Source organism: Mobula hypostoma, chromosome 5 (assembly GCF_963921235.1).
Source record: "Mobula hypostoma chromosome 5, sMobHyp1.1, whole genome shotgun sequence".
NCBI classification, from domain to species: domain Eukaryota; kingdom Metazoa; phylum Chordata; class Chondrichthyes; order Myliobatiformes; family Myliobatidae; genus Mobula; species Mobula hypostoma.
Window position 1 is genome coordinate 10,847,149 of NC_086101.1, and position 19,863 is coordinate 10,867,011.

At 45.7% G+C, this 19,863-nt stretch overlaps 1 protein-coding gene across 2 annotated transcripts in view; it reads left to right on the forward strand.

The window, feature by feature from the left end:
- Positions 1-19,863, forward strand: part of LOC134346583 (butyrophilin subfamily 1 member A1-like) — a 61,314-nt gene that overhangs the window by 26,709 nt on the left and 14,742 nt on the right. The window contains exons 4-6 of one of the 2 annotated variants that reach the window (XM_063048015.1): positions 4,897-5,016; positions 11,669-11,701; positions 19,110-19,142. In XM_063048015.1, coding sequence (XP_062904085.1) covers positions 4,897-5,016; positions 11,669-11,701; positions 19,110-19,142 — 186 coding nt within the window. The remainder of the gene's footprint in view (positions 1-4,896; positions 5,017-11,668; positions 11,702-19,109; positions 19,143-19,863) is intronic. The other variant, XM_063048016.1, reaches the window with a different exon arrangement.

Consider the following 19,863-nt stretch of genomic DNA (forward strand, 5'->3'; position numbering starts at 1 on the left):
GTGAAGAAGGCAAATATAATGTTGGCATTCATTTCTAGAGGTATATAAGAGCAGGGTTGTGATGTTGAGGCTCTATAAGGCAGTTGTGAGACCACACTTGGAATATTGTGTGCCGTTTTGAGCTCCTTATTTCAGAAAGGATATACTGATATTGGAGAGGGTTCAGAAAAGATTCATGAGAATGTTTCCAGGAATGTAAGGTTTACTGTATGAGGAACATCTGGCAGTACTTGGGCTGTTTTCCCTGGAGTTCTGGAGTATGTGGGTGGATCTCATAGAAACATTCCGAATATTAAAAGGCCTGAACAGATTAGAAATGGCAAAGCTATTTCCCATGGTAGGGGAGTCTAGGACAAGAGGGCACGACTTCAGGATTGAAGGATATCCATTTAGAACAGATGTGGAGAAATTACTTTAGTCAGAGGGTGGTAAATCTGTGGAATTTGTTGCAGTGAGCAGCTGTGGAGGCCAAGTCATTGGGTGCATTTAAGGCAGAGTTAGATAGGTTCTTGATTAGCCAGGGCATCAAAGGGTATAGGGAGAAGACAGCAGAGTGGGGATGACTGGATCAGCCATGATTGAATGGTGGAGCAGACTCGATGGGCTGAATAGCCCACCTCTGCCCCTATATCTTATGGTCTTATGCTGGTACAAGCATTCATATCTTGGAGCGTGAGAGGTCTATTCAAGAGTTTGATAACCATGGCATAGAAACTATCCTCGAATCTGGTGTTCTGTGCTCTAGGGGCTTTGTATCTTCACTCAGTGGGAGAGGGGAAAAGAGAGAATGGCCAGGGGGTGGGGTATGTGATTATATCAGCCACTTTCCCAACCCAGTGGGAAGTGTAGACAGAATCAATGAAGAGAGTCTGCTTTGCATTAAGGACCAGGCTTTGTTCACAACTCTTCAGTTTCCTCTCAAACCTTAGTCACAGAGTCATAGAAAAGTACATATTTGTATAGAAAAGTATATTTGTAGTAAACAGATCATTTAGTAGAGATCTGTTTTCACTTTGACACAAATGAGTCTTTTTCTGTTAATCAGTGTCAAAAAATGTCGAATCAGGGTCACCTGTGATTCGATGCTGTAAAAGAGTAAAATATGAAAGCTTCTAAGGCGGGGTGAATACTTTTTATAGGCACTGTACTTATATAGCTGATTCCTATCAATCCTTTCAATAACTTTCCCACAGCTATTATCAGACTTGCAGGCCTATAATTTCCTAGTTTATGTTGAGAGCCTGTTTTAAACAACGGAACAACATTGTCTCTTCTCCAATCCTTTGGTACCTGGCCTGTTGCGAAGGATGTTTTAAATATCTCTGCTGGGGTCCCAGCAATTCCTGCATGCCTCCTGTAGCGTCTGAGAGAACACTTTGTCAGGTCCTGGGGATTTAACCACCCTGATTTGCGTCAGGGCAGCAAACACCTCCTCCTGCTTAATCTGTACAGGAACCATGAAGTTGAAGCTGCATTGCCTCGTTGATATAGGCTCTGCATTTGTGTCCTGAGTAAATACAGATACAAAGAATTTAAGATCTCTCCCATCCGTTTTGACTCCACACATGGTTACCTACCATTCTGATTTCCAGAGGACTAATTTTGTCCCTAGCAGTCTTTTTACACTTAACATACTCTACTTCACCTTGTCTACTAAAACAACTTCATACCTTCTTTTGGACTTCCTGATTTCTTTCTTAAGTGTCTCTTGCATTTCGTGTTCTCCAAGAGCATCTCATTTATTGCTACCTGCCTATACCTGCTATGCATCTCCTTTATCTTTCTTAACCAGGGCCTCAGTATGTTTTGAAATCTAAGGTTCCCGACACCTGTTATCTTTACCTTTTATTCTGACAGACAAGTACACCCTTTGCACTGTCAAACTTTGGTTTTGAAATCCTCCACTTACAAAGTACACCTTTGCCAGAAAACAGCCAATCCCAATCCACACTTGCCAGATCATTTCTGATGGCATGAAAATTAGCCTTTCTCCAATCTAGAATCTCAGCCTGAGGATGAGACCTATAATTTTACATATTTACTTTGAAAATCCAAGTACACAGCATTAATGGATTCTACTTTATCTATCCTCCTTGATATTTCTTGAAAGAATTCCAACAGATTTGTCAGGCAAGATTTTCCCTTGAGAAAACCATGCTGACTATGGCCTATTTTATCATATGCCTCCAAGAACCCTAAGACCTCATCCTTAAAAATCAACTCAAACATCTTCCCAACCACTGAGGTCAGACGAACTGGCCTAGAGTTTTCTTTCTTCTGCCTCTCTCCCTTCTTGAAATTAGTTGAGTAACATTTGCAATTTTCCAGTCTTCTGGACCCATTGCAGAACCTAGTGATTATTAATGCCTCCATGATCAAGAATGTTTCGCATTCTAGAAACTCCCCCTGTAGGAATCCTGCACCAGGCTGATTTTCCCAATCTACCTGCATATTGAAATCCCCCATGACTATTGTAATATTGCCCTTTTGGCATGCGTTTTCTATCTCCCATTATAATTTGTATGTCACATTCTTACAACGGGTTGGGGTTCTGTATACAACTCCCGTCAGAGTCTTTTTACCCTTGCAGTTCCTTAGCTCTATCCACAATGAGTCAAAACTAACTGACCCTATGTGACCACTTTCGAATGACTTGATATCATTTTTTTACCAACAGAGCAATGCTGCTCCCTCTGCTTTCCTGCCTGTCCTTTCGATACAATGTGTATCCTCGGACATTATGATCCCAACTATAATCTTCTTTCAACCATGATTCAAAGATGCCTACAACATCATACCTGCCAATCTGTAACTGTGCTACAAGTTCATCTACCTTATTCTGTATACTGCACGCATTCAAATACAACACCTTCAGTCCTGTGTTCACCCTTTTTGATTTTGCCCACCAGTTACATTGCAACTCCCTTGTTGACTGCAATTTTGCCCTATCAACAGCCTCTCCTCACTGCACATTGCCTCTGTTTAAACCAGCCACCTCATCTTCAGTACTATTATCCGCCTTTCCTACGATACTTCTGGCATTGAAATATATGCAGCTCAGAACACCAGTCGCACCATGCTCAGCCTTTAGATTCCGAACTTTGTCTGAGGTCTCACCAACATATGCCTCCACAACCTCTTCACTAACTGTGCTGTTGTAGAGGGCATAGTTTTATGGTGAGGGTGAAAAGATTTAACCGGAAAATGAGCAGCAACTTTTTTTCAACTAAAGTTGGTATGTGGAATGAGCTGCCAGAGGAGGTGGTTGAGGCAAGCACAATAATAACAATTATAACAATAATCAGTACCCTGGCTGGTTGTATCATGATCTGGTCTGGCAATCCGAATGCACGGGAATGTAAGAAGCTGCAGGGAAAAGTGGACTCAGCCCAATACATCAGGGGCAAATCCCTCCCCACCATTGGTAGTATCCACAGGAGGCTCTGCCTGAAGAAGGCAACATCCATCATCAAAGATTTTCACCATTCAGCCATGCCCTCTCCTTGCAGTGACCATTAGGCAGAAGCTACAGAAGCCTGAAGTCTCCACACAACCAGGTTCAGGAAAAGCTACTTTCCTTCAACTGTTCAGTTCATCAACTAACTCACAAAACTCTAATCACTACCTCAATATAACAACACGATGACCACATCGATCATTTTGCACTAAAGCAGACATTGTTCATTTTTTCATTCAGATTGTGTTCTATTATCCACCTTTCTGCGATACTTCTTGCATTGAAACATGTGCAGCTCAGAACACTAGTTGCTCCATGCTCAGCCTTCAGATTCTGAACTTTGTCTGAGGTCTTATCAGCATCTGTCTCTGCAACCTCTCCACTTACTGTTCTGTTGTAGAGAGCATACTTTTAAGGTAAGGGTGAAAAGATTTAATGACAACCATTTTTCTACTGAAGTTGCTTTATGGAATGAGCTGCCAGAGGAAGTGGTTGAGGCGAGCACAATTATAATAATCAGTATCCTGGCTCATGGCATCACGATCTGGTGTGACAGTCAAATGCCCGGGAATGTAAGAAGCTGCAGGGAAAAGTGGACTCAGCCCAATACATCAGGGGCAAATCCCTCCCCACCATTGGTAGTATCTACAGGAGGTGCTGCCTCAAGAAGGCAACATCCATCATCAAAGATTTTCACCATTCAGCCATGCCATCTCCTTGCAGTGACCATTAGGCAGAAGCTACAGAAGCCTGAAGTCCCCACACAACCAGGTTCAGGAATAGCTACTTTCCTTCAACTGTTCAGTTCATCAACTAACTCACAAAACTCTAATCACTATCTCAGTACAACAACACGATGACAACCTTGATCACTCTGCACTACAACAGAGATTGTTTCTTTTTCAATCTGATTGCGTTCTTTCTTGTAAAAATTACTTATAATTTATGTTTCCCTTGTGAATGCTATCTCAGTGACACTGTATAGCCTGTGATGTTGCTGCAAGTGTGTTTCTCTTCTGGCCTGTTGCTTTCATGGACTTGTGCATATGACAATAAACAACATTGAAACTCTGAAGAGACAATTTGTCAGGCACACGGACAAGGAAGGTTGAGAAGGATCTGGGCTAAACACTGGCAAATGGGACTAGTTTGGATGGGGCATGTTGGTCATTATGGACCAGTTGGGCTGATGGACCTGTTTCTGTGCTGTATATCTCTACAATTAAACATCAGTGACAGTGATGAAGTCTCAGAGCCTCCATTATAACAGTCCATTGCAGCCATTTCTAGTTCTTCCAGTGAACATCTATTGATGTTACAGGAGGAGGCTGCTTGGGCAGTTGTGGACTTTCCACCACATGGAATTTTACTGAACTAATTCCGCTGGGGTGCATTGCAGATTTTTTTCATTGTCTCATTCACTGATCTTTGTTCCACAGATGATCTCTTCCCTGCTGTTCCTGAATGGGTCCTGCCACTGGTCGTCACCATTTGTGTTGTAATTGCTGCTAACTTCACCCTGATTTATTGGAATGTGAAACAAAACAGACGCATAAAAGGTACGTTTCTGCAGTGTGAAGTATTCGCCTGGAAATCCAGTGGAAAATATCCCAGTTTCCCTCAGCAATTTCTGTGGAAAGCCAGAGCATTTTCTGGAAAGATTTTGTAAAATCCACATTCCCAGCAGGCTCTGACATTCCAGCAGTGAACATTGTCTCTGGTAAGAATATTTATAGCCATAGAGTTGGGAAGTAAGGATGGAAACTGCCCGATGTTCAATCTCCTGTGTCTGTCTGATGAAGTGCCAGGAGATTCATGTACTTCCTGTAACTTGGTTCCCGATATTTAGGCTGCTCTCCAGTGGTGAGACTGGGCACAATTTGTATGATAACTTTGTTCAATAGCTCAAACCAAATTTTAAAACTCTGCATTTTTAATGTGTAATCTATCCCACTGTAAGCTCTGCACTTTTGGAGTCCTAAAATGTTCTAAGGAGGCTTTCCAGAGGACAGAGCACAGAACTTCATCTTTTAAGCAGTAAAGCACAAAAAATGCTGGAAGAGCTCAGCATCTGTGGAAAGAAATAAACAGTCAACGTCTCAGACCAAGACCATTGACTGAAAAGGAATTACACTGACTTCATTACTTACATCCTTCATATACATGAGGAGTAAAAATCTTTATGTTATGTCTCCATCTAAATGTGCAATGTGCAATTATAGTAATTTAGGATAAATATTATGTACAACAGAATAGTCAATATAACACAGACATACAGTTGTGTCAGCATGAATTAAGCAGGCTGATGGCCTGGTGGAAGAAGCTGTCCCGGAGCCTGTTGTTCCTGGCTATTATGCTATGGTATCTTTTCCCAGATGGTAGCAGCTGGAACAATTTGTGGCTGGGGTGACTCGGGTCTCCAATAATCCTTCGGAACCTTTTTACACACCTTTCTTTGTAAATGTCGACGATCCCCTTTGTAAATATCCTGAATGTTGGGAACTTCACATCTACAGATGTGCTGGGCTGTCTGCACCACTCTGCAGGGACCTGTGATTGAGGGAAGTACCGTTCCCTTACCAGGGAGTGATGCAGCCAGTCAGGATGCTCTCAATCATGCCCCTATTGAAAGTTCTTAGAATTTGTGGAGCCATACCAAGCTTCCTCAACCGTCTGAGGTGACAGAGGTGCTGTTGTGCCTTTTTCACCACACAGCCGGTATGTACAGACCACGTGAGATCCTCGGTGATGTTTATGCTGAGGATCTTAAAGCTGTTCACCCTCTCAACCCCAGATCCATTGATGTCTATAGAATGCCTGTCTCCATTCCTCCTGTAGTCCACAACCAGGTCCTCTATTTTTGCGACATTGAGGGAGAGGCTGTTTTCTTGGCACCATTATATCAGGGTGATGACTTCCTCTCTGTCGGCTGCATCATTATTATTTGAGATTAGGCTAATCTGTCGTCAGCAAATTTAATCAGCAGATTGAAGCTGTGGGTAGCTACACAGTCATGAGAATAAAGGAGGGGGCTTAGTACACAGCCCTGAGGGGCACCTGTGTTGAGGGTCAAAGGGGCAGAGGTGAGGGAGCCCACTCTTACCACCTGCCAGTGATCTGACAGGAAGTCTAGGATCCAGCTACACACGGCAGGCTGAAGGCCGAGGTCTCTGAGCTTCTTGTTGAGCCTGGAGGGAACTATGGTGTTGAATCCAAGAACAGCATTCTCACGTAAGGAAGGGTGAAGAAGCCAGCAAGAAGATGGGTGGTGGGTAAGGAGTACAACTTAGGGGCTGGCAGGTGATGGTAGGTGAGGGAAGAGATTGATGGATGAGGGAGGGAGTTGAAGTGTGAAGGGGGGAGGTGATAGATGGTAAAAGGCTGAAGCAGAGGGAACCTTGTAGGAGAGGAGAGTGGACCATGGGAGATTGGGAAGGTAGTGAGCTGATAAGCAGGGTAGGAGAAGCAGAATGGGGTATGGAAATGGAAGAGGGTGGGCATCAGGGAGGTGAAAGTCAGGTTAGAAGAGAAGGAGTAAAAGGGGAGTCAGAATGGGGAATGGAAAAAGCGAGGGGGAGGGAGGAGAAATTGATATTCATGCCATCAGGTAGGAAGATACCCAGACGGAATATCAGGTATTGTTCCTCCAACATGAGAGTGGCCTCATTGTGCCAAGAGAGGAGGCTCAATATGTCAGAATAAGAATGGGGATTGGCATTAAAAGACTTGGCCACTGGGAAATGCTGGAGGGGTGTGATTGGCAACTAAATATTCCAGGATTTCATTGCTTTAGGTGTGATAGAATAGGAGGGGCAAGATGGGGAGGTGTTGCATTGCTTGTCAGAGAAAATATAACAGCGGTACTCTGGCAGGATTGATTAGTGGACTTGTCCAGGGAGGCTATTTGGGTCAAATTGAGGAATGGGAAAGGTGTAGTGATGCTTATAGGGGTGTATTATAGACCACCTAATGGGGAACGAGAACTGGAGGAGCAAATTTGTAAGGAGATAGCAGATATTTGTAGTAAGCACAAGGTTGTGATTGTGAAAGATTTTAATTTTCCACACATAGACTGGGAAGCCCATTCTGTAAAAGGGCTGGATGGTTTGGGGTTTGTAAAATGTGTGCATGATAGTTTTTTGCAGCAATACATAAAGGTACCAACTAGAGAAGGGGCAGTGTTGGATCTCCTGTTAGGGAATGAGATAGGGCAGGTGACGGAGGTATGTGTTGGGGAGCACTTTGGGTTCAGTGATCACAATACCATTAGTTTCAATATAATTATGGAGAAGGATTGGACTGGACCCAGTTTCTGAGATTTATGATTGGAGAAAGGCTAACTTTGAGGAGATGCGAAAGGATTTAGAAGGAGTGGATTGGGACAATTTGTTTTATCAGAAGGATGTAATAGAGAAATGGAGGTCATTTAAAGATGAAATTTTGAGGGTACAGGATCTTTATGTTCCTGTTAGGTTGAAAGGAAAGGTTAAAAGTCTGAGAAAGCCATGGTTTTCAAGGGATATAGGAAACTTGGTTCAGAAAAAGAGAGGGATCTACAATAAATATAGGCAGCTTGGAGTTAATGAGGTGCTCGAGGAATATAAAGAATGTAAAAAGAATCTTAAGAAAGAAATTAGAAAAGCTAAAAGAAGATACGAGGCTGCTTTAGCAAGTAAGGTGAAAATAATTCCAAAGGGTTTCTACAGTGATATTAATAGCAAAAGGATAGTGAGGGATAAAATTGGTCCCTTAGAGAATCTGAGTGGATGGCTACGTGCGGAGCCAAAAGAGATGGGGGAGAATTTGAACAATTTCTTTTCTTCGGTATTCACTAAGGAGAAGGATATCAAATTGTGTAAGGTAAATGAAACAAGAAGGGTAGTTATGGAAAGTATGACGATTAAAGAAGAGGAAGTACTGGAGCTTTTAAGGAATATAAAAGTGGATAAGTCTCTGGGTCCGGACAAGATATTCCCTAGGACCTTGAGGGAAGTTAGTGTGGAAATAGCAGGGGCTCTGACAGAAATATTTCAAATGTCATTAGAAACGGGGATGGTGCCAGAGGATTGGTGTATTGCTCATGTGGTTCCATTGTTTAAAAAGGGTTCTAAGAGTAAACCTAGCAATTATCGGCCTGTGAGTTTGACGTCAGTGGTGGGTAAATTGATGGAAAGTATTCTTAGAGATGTTATATATAATTATCTGTATAGACAGGGTCTAATTAGGAACAGTCAACATGGATTTGTGCGTGGAAGGTCATGTTTGACAAATCTCATTGAATTTTTTGATGAGGTTACTAGGAAAGTTGATGAGGGTAAAGCGGTGGGTGTTGTCTATACGGACTTCAGTAAAGCCTTCAGTAAGGATGTCAAGACAGAGAATTTGTAGAATGTCTGCGAGATGGCTTTTTAGAACAGCTTGTTGTTGAGCCCACTAGGGGATCGGCTGTACTGGATTGGGTATTGTGTAATGAACCGGAGGTGATTAGAGAGATTGAGGTGAAGGAACCCTTAGGAGACAGTGATCATAACATGATTGAGTTCACTGTGAAATTAGAAAAAGAGAAGCCAAAATCTGATGTGTCGGTATTTCAGTGGAGTAAAGGAAATTACAGTGGCATAAGAGGAACTGGCCAAAGTTGACTGGAAAGGGACACTGGCGGGAAAGACGACAGAGCAGCAGTGGCTGGAGTTTATGTGAGAAGTGAGGAAGGTGCAAGACAGGTATATTCCAAAAAAGAAGACATTTTCGAGGAAAAAGGATGCAACCGTGGTTGACAAGAGAAGTCAAAACCAAAGTTAAAGCAAAAGAGAGGGCATACAAGGAAGCAAAAATTAGTGGGAAGACAGAGGATTGGGAAGTTTTTAAAACCTTACAAAAGGAAACCAAGAAGGTCATTAAGAGAGAAAAGATTAACTATGAAAGAAAGCTAGCAAATAATATCAAAGAGGATACTAAAAGCTTTTTCAAGTATATAAAGAGTAAAAGACAGGTGAGAATAGATATAGGACCAATAGAAAATGATGCTGAAGAAACTGTAATGGGAGATAAGGAGATAGCAGAGGAACTGAACGAGTATTTTGCATCAGTTTTCACTAAGGAAGGCATCAGCAGTATACCGGACACTCAAGGGTGACAGGGAAGAGAAATGTGCGCAGTCACAATTACCACAGAGAAAGTACTCAGGAAGCTGAATAGTCTAAAGGTAGGTAAATCTCCCGGACCAGATGGAATGCACCCGCGTGTTCTGAAGGAAGTAGCTGTGGAGATTGCGGAGGCATTAGCGATGATCTTTCAAAAGTCGATAGATTCTGGCATGGTTCCGGAAGGCTCTAAGATTACAAATGTCACTCCGCTATTTAAGAAGGGGGCAAGGAAGGAAAAAGGAAATTATAGACCTGTTAGTTTAACATCGGTGGTTGGGAAGTTGTTGGAGTTGATTGTCAAGGATGAGGTTACAGAGTACCTGGAGGCATATGACAAGATAGGCAGAACTCAGCATGGATTCCTTAAAGGAAAATCCTGCCTGACAAACCTATTATAATTTTTTGAGGAAGTTACCAGTAGGCTAGACAAGGGAGATGCAGTGGATGTTTTATATTTGGATTTTCAGAAGGCCTTTGACAAGGTGCCACACATGAGGCTACTTAACAAGATAAGAGCCCATGGAATTACGGGAAAGTTACATACGTGGATAGAGCGTTGGTTGATTGGCAGGAAACAGAGAGTGGGAATAAAGGGATCCTATTCTGGTTGGCTGCCGGTTACCAGTGGTGTTCCACAGGGGACAGTGTTGGGGCCACTTCTTTTTACATTGTACATCAACGATTTGGATTGTGGAATAGATGGCTTTGTGGCTAAGTTTGCTGACGATACGAAGATAGGTGGAGGGGCCGGTAGTGCTGAGGAAACGGAGAGTCTGCAGAGTGACTTGGATAGATTGGAAGAATGGGCAAAGAAGTGGCAAATGAAATACAATGTTGGAAAGTGTATGGTTATGCACTTTGGCAGAAAAAATAAACGGACAGACTATTATTGAAATGGGGAAAGAATTCAAAGTTCTGAGATGCAACGGGACTTGGGAGTCCTCGTACAGGATACCCTTAAAGTTAACCTCCAGGTTGAGTCAGTAGTGAAGAAGGCGAATGCAATGTTGGCATTCATTTCTAGAGGAATAGAGTATAGGAGCAGGGATGTGATGTTGAAATTGTATAAGGCATTGGTAAGGCCAAATTTGGAGTATTGTGTACAGTTCTGGTCACCAAATTATCGGAAAGATGTCAATAAAATTGAGAGAGTACAGAGGAGATTTACTAAAATGTTGCCTGGGTTTCATCTCCTAAGTTACAGAGAAAGGTTGACAAGTTAGGTCTTTATTTTTTGGAGTGCAGAACGTTGAGGGGGGACTTGACAGAGGTGTTTAAAATTATGAGAGGGATTGATAGAGTTGACGTGAATAGGCTTTTTCCATTGAGAATGGGGAGATTCAAACAAGAGGACGTTAGCTGAGAGTTAAAGGGCAAAAGTTTAGGGGTAACATGAGGGGGAACTTCTTTACTCAGAGAGTGGTAGCTGTGTGGAACGAGCTTCCAGCAGAAGTGGTTGAGGCAGGTTCGATGTTGTTATTTAAAGTTAAATTGGATAGATATATGGACAGGAAAGGAATGGAGGGTTATGGGCGGAGTGCAGGTCAGTGGGACTAGGTGAGAGTAAAAGTTCAGCACAGACTAGAAAGGCTGAGATTGCCTGTTTCTGTGCTGTAATTGTTATATGGTTATATGGAAATCTTGCTTGATGTGGATGGAGCAATAGTGGTCTACAAGACAGTCCCCCAATCTACATCAGTTGTCACGAATGTAGGTGTGCACCATATACAGCTAATAGCTCACAGCATTTCAAATTCAGCACTGAGTTTAACCACTTCAAACCATGATCGCTGTTTTCATGATTTTTCTGTTGTCATTTAAACCTTGACCCTAACATGGACCCATGGTGTATTTCCTCACTTGGCTCTTCTGTCTGACATCTGTGACCACTTCAACATTTTTTTATCTCTGATGGGAGACAGTCAACCATGAGTTTGATGATCCTCTCCGCAGCTTCCTGACCTTCTGAGTGTTCCCCGTTCTTTCAGGTCTCCAGCATCTGAAGCCAAATCATTGTCCTGAAAACGTATTGTTGTTCTGATATATCGCTGGTCTGTCTTTTCAGAGCTGGAACTCCAGAAGTCCGTCATAGAATCTGGTAAGATTTCAACAGTGAAATATTCAGAAACTATAAAAAATAGCCATTTTGTTTAATAAAATCAACCTTTCTATCTGTTAGGATTAATTATTTAAATCCTTCATGACATACAGTTGAAGTCAAAAGTTTACATACACCTTAACCAAATACATCTAAACTCAGTTTTTCACAATTCCTGACATTTATCCTGGAAAACATTCCCTGTCTTTTGTCATTTAGGATCACTAATTTATTTTAAGAATGTGAAATGTCAGAATAATAGTGGAGAGAATGATTTATTTCAGTTTTTATTTCTTTCATCACATTACCAGTGGGTTAGAAGTTTACATACACTTTGTTAGTATTTGGTAGCATTGCCTTTAAATTGTTTAACTTGGGTCAAACATTTTGGGTAGACTTTCACAAGCTTCTCACAATAAGTTGCTGGAATTTTGTTCCATTCCTCCAGACAAACTGGTGTGACTGAGTCAGGTTTGTAGGCCTCCTTGCTCACACACATTTTTTCAGTTCTGCCCACAAATCTTCTATCAAATTGAGGTCAAGGCTTTGTGATGGCCACTCAAATACCTTGACTTTGTTGTCCTTCAGCAATTTTGCCACAACTTTGGAGGTATGCTTGGGGTCATTGTCAATTTGGAAGGCCCATTTGCAAATGAGCTTCAACTTCCTGACTGATGTCTTGAGATGTTGCTTCAATATATCCACATAATTTTCCTTCCTCATGATGCCATCTATTTTCTGAACTGCACCAGTCCCTCCTGCAGCAAAACACTCCACAACATGATGCTGCCACCCCCATGCTTCACGGCGGGATGGTGTTCTTCAGCTTGCAAGCCTCACCCTTTTTCCTCTGAACATAACGATGGTCATTATGGCCAAACAGTACAATTTTTGTTTCATCAGACCAGAGGACATTTCTCCAAAAAGTAAGATCCCACTGGTGATAGCACAGGACAGTTAACATCTTAGTCCACGTGTATTCTGTAACTCTGTCCCCATGTGCACTTGCAAACTGTAGTCTGGCATTTTTTATGGCAGTTTTGGAGCAGTGGCTTCTTCCTTGTTGAGCAGCCTCTCAGGTTATGTCGATATAGGACTCCTTTTACTGTGGATATAGATACTTGTCTACTTATTTCCTCCAGCATCTTCACAAGGTCCTTTGCTGTTGTTCTGGGATTGATTTGCACTTCTGGTGCCAAAGTACGTTCATCTCTAGGAGACAGAATGCGTCTCTTTTCTGAGCGGTATGACGGCTGCGTGGTCCCATGGTGTTTATACTTGCGTACTATTGTTTGTACAGATGAACGTGGTACCTTCAGGCGTTTGGAAATTGCTCCCAAGGATGAACCAGACTTGTGGAGGTCCACAATTTTTTTCTGAGGTCTTGACTGATTTCTTTTGACTTTGTTTATAAACTTCTGACCCCCTGGCATTGTGATATAGTCAATTAAAAGTGAAATAATCTGTCTGTAAACAATTGTTGGAAAAATTACTCGTGTTGTGCACAAAGTAGATGTCCTCAACATCTCACCAAAACTAGTTTGCTAATTTGAAATCTGTGGAGTGGTTAAACAATGAGTTTTAATTACTTCAACCCAAGTGTATGTAAACTTCTGACTTCAACTGTAGCTCTGTTTAGAGATTCATAAATTAAGAATAACAAACTAATTCCCTGTACCTTACAACCAAGGATCCTTGAAATAATCTTGATGAAATACAACAGACTTTAGAATAGCAGCAATCAAACTTCTCTGGGAACAGTGGGTTAAACACAATCTGTCGGGGGAGGGATGATTTGTGAGGGAAGGTATTTTTGACATTTTGGGCAAAAACAGCATTGAGACTGGATGTTTTGGGTTGAAAAACTGCATAAAGACTGATGCAGGATTTTGACCAAAAATGTCAAAATTTCACTTCTCTCCCCCAACATTCCAATACCCCCACCCCCGAGATGCTGATTTCCTCCCCCTTTGTTGTGTTAACTAATCCTTGCCATGTGAATGAAATGCTGTGGGTGGAATTTTCCAAGCCCTTGTGCTTTGGGTGCTTCACCCCAACCTCGAGAACATGGTGGCAGCTTCCTAGAATTGGGTTTGTATTTCTGCACTGAACATCAATCACCACTCTGATGCAGGCTGGAATATTACAGGGTCAGATATTGCTGATCCCAGCCCACACTCACCCTGTGTCTGCACCCGTGATCTGCAGCCCGACAGTCCCTGAAGGTCCGATCAATACCTCTCAGTGACCCTCACCACCCCAACTCCCCCTCACCTCCCCAATGCCCCCTCACCTCCCCAACTTCCCTTTAACACCCCCTCCCCCTCATCACCCCCACATCCCCCACTCACCCCCACCTCCCCCTCATCACCCCCACTCCCCCTCACTGCCACCTCCCCAACTCAGCCCCACCTCCCCATCACCCCCTCACCTCCTCCAACTCCCCCACCCTTTATCCTTTATCCCACTGCACTGCACTCTCCCCGTCACCCCCTTGCCCCCGTCACCCCCTTTCCCTGGTCACCCCCTTCCTCTCATCAGCCCCTCACCCCCTCACCCCCTTCCTCCCGTTGCTTCCCCTTCTGCCCCTCACCTCTCTTCTGCATCTTACCCCACTTCCTCCCAACACCCCCTTCCGCCCCTCAGCTTCTCTTCTCCCTGTCACCTCCCTCTCTCAGACTCCACCCTCACACCCCTCTCTCATTCCTTTTCTTTCCCCGAGTCTTCACAGTGGAGGACATTTGCAGTATATCGGACATTCAAGAGTGTCAGGGAAGTGAAGTTTGTGCAGTGAAAATTTCGACTGAGAAGGTGTTCAGGAAGCTTAATGGTCTGAGGGTGGATAAATCTCCTGGACCTGATGGAATGCACCTTCAGGTTCTGAAGGAAGCAGCTGGAGAGATTGCAGAGACATTAACAATGATCTTTCAAGAATCGATAGTTTTTGGCATTGTACCAGATGACTAGAAAATTGCAAATGTTACTCCACTATTTAAGAAGGGTGGGAGGCAGCAGAAAGGAAACTATAGACCTGTTAGCCTGACATCAGTGGTTGGGAAGTTGGTGGAATCGATTGCTAGGGATGAGATTACAGAGTACTTGGAGGCACATGACAAGATAGACCAAAAGCAGCATAGTTTCCTGAAAGGAAAGTCCTGCCTGACCAACCTACTGTAATTTTTTGAGGAAATTACAAGCAGGGTAGACAAAGGAGATGCAGCAGATGTGGTGTAGTTGGATTTTCAGAAGGCCTTTGACAAGGTGCCGCAGATGAGGCTGTTTAGGAATATAATAAGCCATGGAATTACAGGGAAGGTACTAGCAGGGTGGAGCAATAGCTGATCAGCAGAAAACAGAGAGTGGGAATAAATGCTTCCCACCCTCTTGCTCTCTCCATCACCGACTCACCCTCTTCCTCCCCCTTCCACTCTCTCCCTCCCTACTCCTGTGCCCTCCCCCTTCCCCCCTCACCCGCACCTCCCTCTCTCAGGACCCTTCCCCTCCCGCACTGCCCCTTCTCACTTCTCCCTTTTGCTCCCCCACACTTTTCCCCACCCTCTCCCCTCCACCTCCCAGCCCCACTTCCCGACCCCTCTTCCCAACCCCTCCCCATCCGCCCTCTTCCCGCACTCTCCCCACCCCCCATCCCTCCATTTGTTCCCTCCCCCTTGCGCTCCCTCCACCCCTCTACCCACCTCTATCCATGCCTCTTTCTCTACTTCCCTTCTCTGTAACCCCTCTCCCTATCCCCACCTCACTCAACCCACTCCTTCTCTACCCACCTAGCTACCCCCACCTACTGCCTACCCCCTCGATCTACACCCCTTCTACCTCCCCTATCTACCTCCCACTCTCTCTACCTCCCCCACTCTCCAACTCTATCCCTCTCTAACCTCCCCCTCTAACCCCTCATCTCTATATCACCCCCCTCCGACTGTCCCATTCTGCATCTCCCACCTTGCTAACTCCCCCCCCGAGTAGCCCCCCCACCTTCTTGAGCAGACCCCCCCCCCCGGAGCAGCCCTCTGAGCAGCACCACCCAAGATCCCTCTCCCCAAAATCTCCCTCTCAAAATCCCCCTCTCTCTAACTGCCCCCTAACTCCCTCCCTCTCCAACCCCCTTGCCAACTCCCCCACTCAGAAACTCCCCCCTCCCGAGCAGCACCCCTCCCATGCAGCCTCCCCCGCGCAGGCCCCCCAAGGTCCCCCTCCCTGAAATTCCCCTCTCAAAATCCTCTTCCCTCCTAGCACCCCTCTCACGAACACAACCTCTCTCTAAATGCCCCTCTCTCTCACTGCCCCTCTCTCTCTCACTTCTCCTCTCTCACTGCCCCCCCAACTCCCCCCCAACTCACCCCTGCTCGAACTCACCCCATCCTGAACTCATCCCCTCCCTAACACCCCCTCATAAAACACCATTATCTAAATCACCCCCTCTCTGACTATCCTCTTCCAAATCCCCCCCTCCAATTTCCCCCTCCCGAGCAGCAGACTTCTCGTGCCGCCTCTCCCCAAGCAGCACCCCCCCAAGTAGACCCCTCTGAGCAGCCCCCACCCCTTGAGCAGCCCGCTCCAAGATCCCCTCCCTGAAATCCCCCACCCTGACTGCACCATCTCTAACTCCTCCCCTCGCTAACTTACTACCACCCCCATCCAACCCCCTTGCTAACTCCCCCCCAGCAACTCCCCCTCCCGAGCAGCACACCTCCCGTGCAGCCTCCCCCGTTCAGCCCCCACACCCCCTGAGCAAAAACCTCTAACTCCCCCCTTCCTAACTCCCCCATCTCTTACTCCCCCCAACTCCCCCCTCCGTAACACCGCTCTCTAAACTAGCCCCTCTCTGAATCCCCCCTCCACCTCCCCCTTCACTAACTCCCCTCTCCTGAGCAGAACCCCCAGCACACCCCCTGAGCAAACAACCGAGCATCCACCCAAGATCCCCCTCCCCAAAATCCCCCTCATGTAATCCCCTTCCCTCTAGCACCCTTCTCACGAACACAACCTCTCTAACTGCCTTTCTCTCTAACTCACCCTGTCTCACCCACCCCCAAATGTCTACACCACCACCCTCTACAACCCCTCTAGCTCCCTCTAGAGCCCACCCTCTATACCTCCCTCTAAACATGTACTCTGGACTCCACTCTCTAACCCCTCTAACTCCCTCCACTCCCCACCCGTTCTAACCCCCTGTAACCTGTCTATCCCCCTCTACCACCATCCCCTCTCCCTCACCCCACACACATGCCTCTCTATCACCCTACTCTCTCACCCTCCTCTCTCCCCTTCTCTCAGCCCCATCTCTCACCCCAGATACACCCCTCCCCATCCACTTTCACTCACCCCTCCCCCTCACCCCCACCTACCCCCTCAGACCATCCTCCCAAGCCCACCCCTCTCCCCACGCCCCTCTCCCCAAGCCTGCCCCCTCTCTCCAAGCCCCACTCTCCAAGCAACACCTCTCTCGAAGCCCCTTCTCTCTCTCTGCCACCCTCTCCCTCTCTCTCTCTGTCAGCCTCTCTCTCTGCCAGCTGCACCCCTCTCTCTCTCTGCCTCTCTCCCTCTGCCCCCTCTCTCTCTCTGCCACCCTCTCCCTCTCTGTCAGCCTCTCTCTCTGCCAGCTGCACCCCTCTCTCTCTCTGCCTCTCTCCCTCTGCCCCCTCTCTCTCTCTGCCTCTCTCCCTCTGCCCCCCCCCTCTCTCTCTGCCGCCCTTTCTCTCTCTCTGTGCTGCCCTCTTTCTGTCTCTGTGCTGCCCTCTCCCTCTCTGTGGCCCTGTCGCTCTTTCTCTGCCACCCTCTCTCTCACTCTACCACGCTCCCTCTCTCTCTCCCCCACTCTGCCCCACGTGCTGTCTCTACACCCCCTCTCTCTAACACTGTTCTCTCTAACCCCCCTCTCACTTTACACACCCTCTGTCTCTATCCCCCTCTCTCTACCCACCCTGAACCCCACACTCTCTTTACTCCCATCTACACCCTACTCTTTCTAACACCCTAATTGTTAATCCCCTCTCTCATACCCCACACACTACCTTGCCCCGCTCTCTAAATCACCAAACTCTCTGCCCACTCTCTTCCCCAGTCGCTCTCCCCCATTCGTTCTACCCCTTCTCTCAGTACCCACTCTCTCTACACTGCTCCAACCACCACCCACTACTCCACTTTCTCTAAATCCTCTCACTATCCCCCTTTCTCTTTACACTCTCTCTACCCCACTATCTGTGTCACCCTCTCTCTCTGTGTCACCCCTCTCTCTGTGTCCCCCACACTGTGTCCCCACTCTCTGTGCCCCCCTCTGTGTCTGCCCCCTCTCTGTGTGCCCCCCTGTGTGTCCTCCACTCTGTTCACCCCTCTTCACCCCCTTGTCCCCCTCTCTCCCTCCTCTCTCCCTCTCTCTCCCCTCTCTCTTCCCCCTCTCCCCCCACTCTCAAACCCTCACTCTCAGACCCCTCTCCCCACTTTCCTCCAACACTCTCACCCCCTCTCCCCACTTTCTCTCTCACCTCTCTCTCTACCCCGTCCCCCTGCCCCATGCCGCTCTCTCTGCCCCTTCACCGTTTCTCTGTCCCCTTCCTCCCTGGAGGAACAATGATGTTGAATGCTGAACTGCAGTCCAAGAACAGCATTCTCACGTAAGGAAGGGTGAAGAAGCCCGCAAGAAGATGGGTGGTGGGTAAGGAGTACAATTTAGAGGCTGGTAGTTGAAGGCAGGTGAGGGAAGAGACTGATGGATGAGGGAGGGAGTTGAAGTGTGAAGAGGGGAGGTGATAAATGGTAAAAGGCTGAAGCAGAGGGAATCTTGTAGGATAGGAGAGTGGATCATGGGAGATCAGGAAGGTAGTGAGCTGATAAGCAGGATAGGAGAAGCAGAATGGGGAATGGAAAAAGAGAGAAGAGGGAGGGCATCAGCCAGGTGAAAGGCAGGTTAGAAGAGAAGGGGTAAAAGGGGAGTCAGAATGGGGAATGGAAAAAGAGAGGGGGAGGGAGGAGAAATTGATATTCATGGCATCAGCTATGAAGATACCCAGACGGAATATCAGGTATTGTTGCTCCAACATGAGAGTGGCCTCATTGTGCCAGGAGAGGAGGCTCAATATGGTGGAATGGGAATGGGAACAATGTTCATGTTCTTCTACAGCAACTGTTGGTAATGGTTTATGTGTCGTCATTTAATCCTTGACCCTAACATAGACCCACAATGTATTTCCTCACTTGGCTCTTCTCTCTGACACCTGTCAGCACTTCAACATTTTTTTGTCTCTGATGCGAGACCATCAACCATGAGTTTGATGATCCTCTCCGCAGCTGCCTGACCCTCTGAGTGTTCCCCATTCTTTCAGATCTCCGGCATCTGAAGCAAAGTCATTGTCCTGAAAACTTGTTCTAATATACCACTGGTCTGTCTTTTCAGAGCTGGAACTTCAGAAATTCATCGTAGAATCTGGTAACAGTTCAATATTGAAATATTCAGAAACTACAAGAATTAGCCATTTTATTTAATAAAATCAATCTTTCTATCTGTTAGGATGAATTATTTAAATCCTTCATGACATAGCTCTGTTTAGAGATTCATAAATTAAGAATAATAAACTAATTCCCTGTATTTTACAACTGTAACGCTCAGGGCTATCGGTTTGTGTTTGTCTAGGGGAAACCCCGTCCGCTTGCCAAACCGTGTCTGACGTTTGCGTAGTTGCTGTGTAATGCACGCTGGTACAAACTCACACATCAAATATCAGACAGCACACAATTTACAGATTACAGGTTACACTTTATAAATCTCACTGGAACAATGTAATTAATAGAGATACAATATAAAAGGAAAGTAAAAGGCGCCAAACTTATTAACGGGGTCTTCGTTCCACCATTCAATCTCCTCCGACCTCCTCGACCCGCCAGCTGGGACCAACCACTGTGGTCACCAGAGCACGTCCAGCACGTCCTTCCTCTTTGGTTCTCCTCCCGAAAAGCCCGCGCACTGACCCAGGTTCCCACACATACAGATAGAATAATATAGCTTCCATTGGTTAGTTCCTCCATTATCTATAACTATAACACAAACATTTCGACTACAGAGAACATTACCTTATAGTTAACATTACCAAGAACCCATTTCATTATTACACTTCAGAGAAGCCATTTTATAATTAGCAGTTAACAGTTAA